The sequence below is a fragment of the Hyla sarda genome, chromosome 3 (assembly GCF_029499605.1).
Source record: "Hyla sarda isolate aHylSar1 chromosome 3, aHylSar1.hap1, whole genome shotgun sequence".
Classification (NCBI taxonomy): domain Eukaryota; kingdom Metazoa; phylum Chordata; class Amphibia; order Anura; family Hylidae; genus Hyla; species Hyla sarda.
Window position 1 is genome coordinate 82320986 of NC_079191.1, and position 11303 is coordinate 82332288.

General features: G+C 43.8%; 1 protein-coding gene across 1 annotated transcript in view; it reads right to left on the bottom strand.

Annotated features, from left to right (window-relative positions):
• Nucleotides 1–10168, bottom strand: part of LOC130360976 (saxiphilin-like) — a 100205-nt gene extending 90037 nt beyond the window's left edge. The window contains exon 1 of the mRNA XM_056563536.1: nucleotides 9229–10168. Coding sequence (XP_056419511.1) covers nucleotides 9229–10168 — 940 coding nt within the window. The remainder of the gene's footprint in view (nucleotides 1–9228) is intronic.
• Between the last annotated feature and the right edge of the window lie 1135 nt (nucleotides 10169–11303).

Here is an 11303-nt window from a genome sequence, read left to right on the forward strand (position 1 = left end):
TTAGGTTGGCAGTACAGTTCCCCCACATTAGGTGCAGTACAGTTCCCCCGCATTAGGTGCAGTACAGTTCCCCCGCATTAGGTTGGCAGTACAGTTCCCCCACATTAGGTTGGCAGTACAGTTCCCCCACATTAGGTTGGCAGTACAGTTCCCCCACATTAGGTGCAGTTCAGTTCCCCCACATTAGGTGCCACCTAATGTGGGGGAACTGTACTGCACCTAATGTGGGGAAACTGTACTGCACCTAATGTGGGGGAACTGTACTACACCTAATGAAGGGGAACTGTACTGCACCTAATGCGGGGGAACTGTACTGCACCTAATGTGGGGGAACTGTACTGCACCAGTACAGTTCCCCTACATTAAGTGCAGTACAGTTCCCCCACATTAGGTGTAGTACAGTTCCCCACATTATGTGCAGTACAGTTCCCCTACATTAGGTGCAGTACAGTTTCCCCCACATTAGGTGCAGTATAGTTTCCACCACATTAGGTGCAGTATAGTTTCCCCCACATTAGGTGCAGTATAGTTTCCCCCACATTAGGTGCAGTATAGTTCCCCCACATTAGGTGCAGTATAGTTCCCCCACATTTGGTGCAGTATAGTTCCCCCACATTAGGTGCAGTATAGCTCCCCACATTAGGTGCAGTATAGTTTCCCCCACATTAGGTGCAGTATAGTTTCCCCCACATTAGGTGCAGTATAGTTTCCCCCACATTAGGTGCAGTATAGTTTCCCCCACATTAGGTGCAGTATAGTTTTCCCCACATTAGGTGCAGTATAGTTCCCCCACATTAGGTGCAGTATAGTTCCCCTACATTAGGTGCAGTATAGTTCCCCTACATTAGGTGCAGTATAGTTCCCCCACATTAGGTGCAGTATAGTTCCCCCACATTAGGCTGGCAGTATAGTTCCCCCACATTAGGCTGGCAGTATAGTTCCCCTACATTAGGTGCAGTATAGTTCCCCTACATTAGGTGCAGTATAGTTCCCCCACATTAGGTGCAGTATAGTTCCCCCACATTAGGCTGGCAGTATAGTTCCCCCACATTAGGCTGGCAGTATAGTTCCCCCACATTAGGTGCAGTATAGTTCTCCCCACATTAGGTGCAGTATAGTTCCCCCACATTAGGTGCAGTATACTTTCCCCCACATTAGGTGCAGTATACTTTCCCCCACATTAGGTGCAGTATAGTTTTCCCCACATTAGGTGCAGTATAGTTCTCCCCACATTAGGTGCAGTATAGTTCCCCCACATTAGGTGCAGTATAGTTCCCCCACATTAGGTGCAGTATACTTTCCCCCACATTAGGTGCAGTATACTTTCCCCCACATTAGGTGCAGTATAGTTCTCCCCACATTAGGTGCAGTATAGTTCCCCCACATTAGGTGCAGTATAGTTCCCCCACATTAGGTGCAGTATACTTTCCCCCACATTAGGTGCAGTATACTTTCCCCCACATTAGGTGCAGTATAGTTCCCCCACATTAGGTGCAGTATAGTTTCCCCACATTAGGTGCAGTATAGTTCCCCTACATTAGGTGCAGTATAGTTCCCCTACATTAGGTGCAGTATAGTTCCCCCACATTAGGCTGGCAGTATAGTTCCCCCACATTAGGCTGGCAGTATAGTTCCCCCACATTAGGTGCAGTATAGTTCTCCCCACATTAGGTGCAGTATAGTTCCCCACATTAGGTGCAGTATACTTTCCCCCACATTAGGTGCAGTATACTTTTCCCCACATTAGGTGCAGTATAGTTCTCCCCACATTAGGTGCAGTATAGTTCTCCCCACATTAGGTGCAGTATAGTTCCCCCACATTAGGTGCAGTATAGTTCCCCCACATTAGGTGCAGTATAGTTCCCCCACATTAGGTGCAGTATACTTTCCCCCACATTAGGTGCAGTATACTTTCCCCCACATTAGGTGCAGTATAGTTCCCCCACATTAGGTGCAGTATAGTTTTCCCCACATTAGGTGCAGTATAGTTTTCCCCACATTAGGTGCAGTATAGTTTCCCCCACATAGTTTCCCCCACACCAGCTCGTGTTGGTCACTTACCATTCCGTCCGGCACGCGCATCCTCTTCCTTGAATCTCCGCTCCTCTGTTGCTATGGGCGCACGCACGGGACGTCAATGACGTCCCTGCGTGCGCTACTTCCCGGCGGCCCCTGTGTTTTGAAAGTTAACACGGGGGCCACTGTAGAAAGGTAACCGGGACATCCTTGTGTCCCGAAAAGATCTTTCGGGACACAGGGATGTCCCGAATGTGACGGGGGGGTCCTCTGCGGGCTGCTCATGGTGGCCTCGGATGCCTCCCTGGGCTTGATTAGGGTGTGCCTGGGCACACCCGGCACACCCCGTGCGCACGCCTATGTCTGCCAGACAGTAATGGACATGCTTAGGAAGGATCCGTGCTTGTCTTGGAGCTAGTTGGCTATGTTGTGAGTCCACCATAACGTTGTGGCTATCTTTTTGTCAAATGGTTATTTCCTGTTGGAAAGCCCTCTCTCAAACTACAAGTCCCATAATACCTTGCTTGTAAGTGTGAGGTCCCTTTTCTCCCTCCCAAACATCAGCTACTCCACCCATTAAAGCACAAATGAGCTGCCTTCCATGTTTTCCTGTGAACAATAGACCAGTGTTTTCTAACCAGGGTGCCTCCAGCTGTTGCAAAACTAACATTCACTACAGAATGATTTCCTTCCCACCCAGCAGCCGCTCGACCCATTGTGCAAAAACAGGCTCTCTGTCATCACCTGACTAGTAATGTCTCGGGCTGCACTGCAACCTGGGAAAACCTGAGACAACAGTAATTTTGTAGGCTCTTAAAAATAAACATTGTGACAAAGATCACAGAAGAATTTGCGAGACAACCATCAAACATAGGTACAGACACTATAATATGAACTACACTAACTTTACAGCCCCTGTAGCATAGTCAAATAAAAAATAAAAATACTTGAAAACCCCTTTAAGTGTTGTATTGTACGATCACATAGTAATGCATATCTGTGCTTACCCAACATGCAGAGACATAGTAGCACTTGGAAAGCAGGAGTCATCTTCAGTTCTTAGAGAAGCGTCCTATACAATGCTACAGCTTGTCCGTTATTTATAAGAGGGGAGCTGAGAGAGCAGGTCATTTGTCCTTGTATTATTTACATAAATGTTTCCCAATAAAAACTGTTCACCAACAGATTGTTGGTTTTGGCACAGAGACATGTTTTTTTCTTTTACATGTTTCTAACATATTTCTGCCCATTTGGAACCTTTGCTATCAGCTATTATCAGTATGCATTGTTCAGCTTCTTTACAGCGGGTGAAAAAAGTATTGAACATGTCCCCATTTTTCTCACTTAAAGGGGTATTCCAGGAATTTTTTTTTAAGTTAGTGTAATAATATAATATAAGTAATATAGTGTCTGTACCTGTGTGTGACGGTTTTCTCACAATTCTTATGTGATTTTCCCCCCAATATTTATTTTTACCAGCATACAAAATGACTGTTGTCTCAGATTTTTCTCAGCTTGCAATGCGGCCGAGACCTGACTCACTAGTCAGCTGATGACAGGGATCCTGTCGGCTTCAATGGGTGGAGCGATCGCTTGGTGGGAGAGGGATCAATCTGTAACTAATGCAACAGCTGTAGGCTCCCTGATTGAAAACCACAGGTCATTTGAATGGATGGAGCTCATTTATGTTTCAATGGGTGGGGTGGCTGATGTGTGGGGGGGAGGAAGATGGAATTATGGGATTTGTAGGCAAAGAAGAAAACTCAAAAAAGAAATACCAGTTCACAAAAAGCTAGCCACAGTGTTATGGTAATCTCACAACATAGCCATTTAGTACCAAGACAAGTGCAGATCCTTCCAGAGCATGTCCATTACTGTCTGGCAGGTACGTACTAATATCACCTTATGGATAACCTCTTTAATATATTTCCAAAGGTGCTATTGACATGAAAATACTTGGATAACAACCCAACTGACCCATATATACAAAAAAAAACTAAAGCAAATAAGCTCAGAAATTATGTAATGTGTAATAATGTGTAATGACACAGGGGAAAAGTATTGAACACAGGGAGAAAGGGAAGTACTTAAAGTACTTAAATCATGACCTTAGACATCTTATCCCAGACACCCCCCCCCCCCCAATAGACATGAATGGAGGAAGTGTGGCGTGACATCAAGAGGGGGTGTGACAGTGACATCACGTCTCGGGAGCAGCGCCCGGCACAGAATGCTGGGGGCTGCTCCGAGATTGCAGGGGGTTCCAGTGGCGGGACCCCTGAGATCAGACATCTTATCCCCTATCCTTTGGATAGGGGATAAGATGTCTAAGGCCGAAATACTCCTTTAAAGGCTTGGAAAGCCAAGACAACAGCTGAAATCTATCAGTAAATAATAAAAAACAATCCAGCCCCTTGTCAGTGCAAATTAATATCAGCTGGTTTAGTCCCAACTGATGGCTACGAAAAGCTCAAATTTTCAGCCCCTTTGCAGAATGAAATATGGTGCCATTACATACCTGCAATGCCAATGACACCCACCATCACCTTCATTTTCAGTGATGTCCTCAAAAAGAAACCAAGACTTGTATGGACTGGAACTGTATAATCTTTAATGCTCATCCTCACACAGCAAGAGTTTCCCAGTAATGTCTTCAACAGATTGCAATACTTCCTTGGACTGCCCAGTTACCATATTTATCACCAACTGAGCGCTTATGGTGTGGTTAGCGGAGGTCTGCTGTGTTTAACACACTTTGCTGGCAGGTTGTCAGGTTTGTGATGCTAAAAGTAGGGTTGCAGTTAGTATGAATGACTGATTATGAGGGTTGTAGCTTCAAGTGGCTGAAGTGGAACAACCCTGTAGTTACCTGACAGTTTCCACTAAACACTTCTTCTAATAAAACAGCTATCACTTATTCTGGCATCCACTACTCAGGAAGGGGCATGTCCGAGGCAAGTACTGAGCCTGCCCTCACTCACCATGCATTCACTTCCTCCCTGAGGGCTGGGTCTCCTCATCCCATCACTACCCTCCTCCTCTGTAACCCCCTCCTCTCTGTTTCTAGACAGGTGTCTGATAGGACAAGAGTGAGAACACAGGTCACCTATTCCTGTCTTGTTTTTCTAGACTTTGTCCCAGCCTGTGCTTCACTTGGGACAAAGATTATGCTGCACACAGACAGGATTATGTTCTGGATGATATGTGGACCCTGAGTGGTCGTTTTATAGGTCATGATTTTTAAAAAAAAATTTATAAAGTACCGTACTTTTTGCCCTATAGGATGCACCGGCATATAAGACGCACCCAATTTATAGGTGCAAAATCTAAAAAAATAAGATTTTGAACCCAATAGTGGTCTTCAACCTGCGGACCTCCAGATGTTGCAAAACTACAACTCCCAGCATACCCGGACAGCCGTTGGCTGTCCGGGCATGCTGGGAGTTGTAGTTTTGCAACATCTGGAGGCCCGCAGATTGAAGACCACTGCATAGGAGGTAATACTCACGTGTCCCCGCCGCTCCGGACGTGTCACCGCTGCCCTGGATGTCGCTCCATCGCTGTCGCCGTGTCCCCGTCGTTCCAGATATTTTTGCTGCCGGCCGGGTATCCTCGCTCTCCGTCGCCGCCATCACGTCGTTACGCACGCCGACGCATGTACGCGACGACGTGATGACGAGGAAGGAGAGCGCCGGCCATACAGGGGATCCCTGAATGGTGAAGACACCGAGGAGGCAGGTAAGGTCCCTCCCGGTGTCCCGAACTCACCGCGGTCCCGAACAGCCCGAAATTGCGGCGGTCCCGAACAGCCCGACTGAACAGCCGGGTTAGTGTCACTTTCCCTTCAGAAGCGGCGGTCAGCTTTGATTGCCGCGTCTGAAGGATTAATACAGGGCATCACCGCGATCGGTGATGTCCTGTATTAGCCGCGGGTCCCGACCGTTGATGGCCGCAGGGACCGCCGCGATAGGGGTGTATTCGACGTAAAAGACGCACCGACTTTTTCCCCCCAGTTTTGGTGAAGAAAAAGTGCGTCTTATACGGCGAAAAATATAGTATATTAAAAGGTTAACGTTTTGCCAAGACGTACAACATATGAATTTTTTTATCCTAACAGTGCCCATTTAAATTACTCTGAACCCCTATAAATGTAAATGTTTTGATCTGTAGTTTTAAGTTTTTGTTTTGTTTATGCCGTTTACCGTACAGGATCATTTACAATTATATTTTAATAGTTCAAACATTTACGCACGTGATGATAACATATATGTTTCTTAATCAAAAAAAATTTTTCCATTTTGCTTTGTAAAATTAGAAAAAGGGGAAATTTTAATAATGACGTTGCCTAATAATGTTATACATAAATCACCCGACAATCAAACACATCGATTAAACACATCAATCATTCATACAGCATTCATTCATTCATTTACTCATTCATTCATTCATTTACTCATTCATTCAACATTACATTATGTATTAATATAAATCACATAAAATTATATTATCTTACCTGTCTTCCAATGTTCCGATCTCTGCGGCTGCCCTCTTTTCCTGCACACACTCCCGATAATGGTCCCCTGCTTAAAAAAGATTTACCCGAATGTACCCTAATACCGAATGTATACAAAAAATCAAACCCACCCGAATACGACTGTATCCGAAAAAAATCAAACCCAGACACCCGAATACCGAATGTATCCGAAAAAAATGAGCCCCGGACACCCGAATACCGAATGTATCCGGAAAAAAAATGAAACCTGGACACCTGAATACCGAATGTATCTGAAAATCAAAACTGAAAATATTACTGAACCGAAAATTTTATAAAAAAACGAAAAAAACGAAAATTTTTCTTCCGCACATGTCTAAAATCCAATAGACATCTGGAATTGTTGTCCGTACTTAATTCCTGAGAGTGTAAGGGATATACAGAGCTGTGCTTCTCAGGCGCGGTCCTCAAGTCCCCCCAACAGGCCATGTTTTCAGGATTTCCTTTCACAGGTGATATAACTGGTGATGCCTGATTCACTGACCAGAATTATATCACCTGTGTAAGACTAAGGAAATCCTGAAAACATGACCTGTTGGGGGGACTTGAGGACTGCGACTGAGAAACACTGAGATAGGGAGTATTAGTGAGTATTAATATTGTGGAGTTTGATATCATAAGCAATTTGTATTTACTGAGCAAGATAAAAAATAGTTATAGTTACTATAGCATTATTACAGTATTTCTGTCTATGTCACTGTCATTAACGGTTGAGTATAAAATGAGTGAAACAGTAGGTACATTAGAAAATGAAAGAGATCGGATCCAGCTCAATGCAGGTAAAATCGGGTTTAATCCATAGGACAAGGAAGGAACAAGTTACGCGTTTCAAGCGCTGCAAGCGCTCTTAGTCATACAACAAATGCATGTTACAAGTCGGCTTAAATAAGCAGTGGGGTAATTACAGCCGGTCGCAGGTCATGTGACCGGCAGGAATTAACCCCTTACAGGTAAATGGAGGCATACAAAATATACTTCAAGTATCAAAAACGATGGATAAATACAGATATAATTAGTAACTACATAAAAGGGTAATGTCTGAAAACAACAAATGACCAATATGTAGGGAGATGGAAAAAAAAATAATAAATGAATAAAAAGACATAAGTTATTAAGTTTCATATTAGGAAGATATATGCCAATCATGCACATAGGCTGTAAGGAAGCTACATGTAGATTAGCATCTTAAGGATGTATCACCAGATAGGTCCTATGTGAAAATAACATAAATATACAAATGAGTCAATATATATTAATGGACGTCTGGGGAACATGTGAGGATGTCAAGAAGTACATAGACAGTAACATGAATAGAGTTATACTTAATAATGAAGAATGACATCCTGCCGTTTGTTCATACCAAGAGGAACTCGTGTTGATAATTTAAGAATCCAAAAGACTTCTCGGTTGAGAAGCTTTTGTTTCAAGTCACCTCCTCTCTTGGATGGGTTGACACGTTCAATGGCGGTACATTGTAAAGAAGAAAAACTACCATGATGTGCTTCAGCACAATGTCTGGACACTGCAGAGGTGTTTCTAGAATTGAAATGGGGGATGTCAGATAAATGTTTTCTCAACCGGACTTTTAATGGATTTGTGGTACAGCCGACGTACTGTAGATGGCAGGTCATGCACGACACCAGGTACACCACATACGTGGTATTACAATTAATGTACTGTTTGATTGTATAAGTGACGTTAGTGACAAATGAAGTAAAGGACCTGGTGACGTGCATCACCGAACAACAGGTGCAACGGCTATGCCCACATCTAAATGAACCAGGGTAGGATAGCCAGGTGGGTGGAGCAGGCCTGGAGGTAGAGAAAAGACTCGGAGAGACTCTTTGGCCGATTGTGGGAGCCTTTTTGGGAACACATTTGTAACCGGTTTCTTTGATACATGCATACTGGGGATCAGTGAAAATCATGGGCATGTATGTATGTATGATCTTACAAATAGTAGAAAAATCGGTACTGTAAGAAGTAGTGAAAGTCACCGGAGTTGGATTGTCGTGTTTCATTTTGGGTTTGCGGGAACTGTTAAGTAGTTCCTGTCTGTTACGACTAAAGGCAATTTTTATAGCTCTTTTAAGTGACCAATCAGGGTAGCCACGGGCTTTCAGATGTGTCTGGATAGACTCTGCCTCAGTGAAGAAATCCTTGTCTGTAGAACAATTTCTGCGTGCCCGAATCATCTCACCCACCGGCAGGTTTTTTATAACGTGGGGTGGGTGACATGAGTGGGCACACAGAATGGAATTAACAGCTGTACTTTTGCGAAATGTAGAGGACTGTATTTGACCAGTGGCACTGTCACCCCTCAGATTGACATCAAGAAAAGAAATAGTGTGTGTGTGTTCTGACACAGTGAACTGCAAATTAAGAGTGTTAGTGTTAAGGTAGAAAGAGAAATCTGGCACGGTCGCCACATCGGGGCCCCATATAAATATGAGGTCGTCTATGTAGCGACCGTACCAGATGAGGTGTTTAGCAAAAGGATTGGAAGGAGAAAAAAGATAGATAGATTCCCACCAACACATATAGATATTGGCAATAGAGGGGGAGAATTTAGCCCCCATAGAAGCGCCAGTGATTTGGAGAAAGAAACACCCATCAAACATAAAAAAAGTTGTGTTCAAGAAGAAAAGAAACACATGTACCCAGAAATTCACGAAGATCAAGAGTATAGGTGGAATAAGTAGAAAGGAACCATTGGAGTGCAGTGAGTGCAAGGTGATGTGGAATAACTGAGTACAGGGATGTAACATCCGCTGAGACCCAGGAGAAGGATGAATGCCAAGGTATGTGATTCAAATTGAGAAGTAGATGTTTAGTATCCTGTATGTATGCCGGAATCTGAGGGATGAGTGGTTGGAGGAGCGAGTCTATCCAGGCACAAAGGTTTTCACTTAAAGAGCCGATGCCGGCAACAATAGGTCTACAGGGTGGGGGGAAACAAAGCTTGTGGATCTTGGAAAGAGAATGAAAAATGGGGATTATTGGGTATTCAACAATGAGAAAATCTGCTTCACGCAAAGTGAAAAAACCCTTCTCCTTCCCAAGATCCACAAGCTCCACCAGCCGTTGTTTAAAGATGCTAGTAGGGTCCGATCTAAGAACACGGTATGTGTTAGGATCAGATAACATGTCTAAATTGATTTGACGGTAAAGTCCCTTATCTAATATAACAACGGCGCCCCCCTTGTCAGCCTGTCTCACAACAAGATCATCTGCCGTGGACAGGCTGTCAAGAGCAGCTTGTTCTAAGCGAGTAAGATTGTTGGCATGATGACTCTTGGTGTGGGCCAAAGTTGTGAGATCACGTTCGACTGCCTCCTGAAACATGTCCAGAACAGGTGTTCTGGACATGACAGGATAGAAATTAGAGTTACGTGTGGTGATCTTTGGAACTGTGTCCAAGGCAGTGGAGTTGTGATCACACAATTGGTCCAGAGTGGAGATAGACATCATATCCTGAAAAGAAAAATTAGTGGCCAATCCATGTTCTGAAACAACAGGGTTAGGTGAAGGGGATGGTACAAGATCATAGTTAATCATATCGTCACAATCGGGTACAGTGGAGTTATCTGTTTTAGGCATATTGAAAAAATGACGACGAATGGTGATACCCCTCACAAACCTATTGATATCAATCAAAGTTCTAAATAAATCAAATCTAGTAGTTGGAGAGAAAGACAGTCCCCGTGACAAAACCGAGATCTGAGAAGTGGTAAGAATCTTGGCTGAAATATTGTAGATAGGGATAGTGTTCATTTCTTTCTGTCCCGGTGATTGCGCGGACTGCGTCTTTCTGGCTCTGTGTTTCCGACCCGCCCGTCGTTTTTTGAAGTAGAAGTCGCAGAGTGTGAACCAGATTTGAGATCCTGGTTGGGCGTATTCTCATTAGTGACTGGTTCACCGGGATCAGAGGCAGAGTCAGAGGTATCTGGTTCTGTTGAGCTGAAGTTAACCCTGGTGGTGCCACGTTTCTTGTTTTGTTTGTTAGAGCGTCTCTTAGCAGAGTGTTTTTTTAGGATAGAACGAGGAGTACTCGCCCGAGTAGTTATCTGTGGCCAGGGAAAAACACTATTAGACCGATAATCTTGAACATCTCTAAGGTATTTAACCTGTTTAGTGTCAGCAATAGATTTTTCCATAAATGTAAGTTTATCATTAATTTGAGTGTCCAACTCTTGGAACAGCTTATGTTCAGCATATTTAGCAACATCTTTTTGTAATAAGGAAATTTTGTTTCTCACCTCATCGAGGGCCATTTGCTCGTGCCGGATTATCAGATTGACGAATTTCATAGATGAATCTGAAAGAAGTTCTTGCCACTCAGTCTTGAACAAATCCGAATAGACAGTTGTAGGAAATTTTTTCAATCTAAGGCCACGAGGAATCATGTTTTGAGACACATACTTTTATAGTGAGGATAGATCCAGCCATATCCTGGTCTCTTGAAGGAGTGCTGCCTCAAGATCCGACATATGCATGCGAAGATCCAATAACTCCTTGGTGTCCGGATTAAGTGCATCAAGGGTCTGCAACATACTGTTGGTTCGTGCTTGCCAGTAGGTACATTAGGTACAAAATGTAGCTATTTGTAGTGACATAACCACTCATGAGAACAGTTTGGATAATGTTACAAAAGCCAGAAACCCAGCCACTATTTGTGCCAAGACAAATAGAAGTCCACTGGGATGAGTACAGCAATGTTTGAAGGACATCGGTG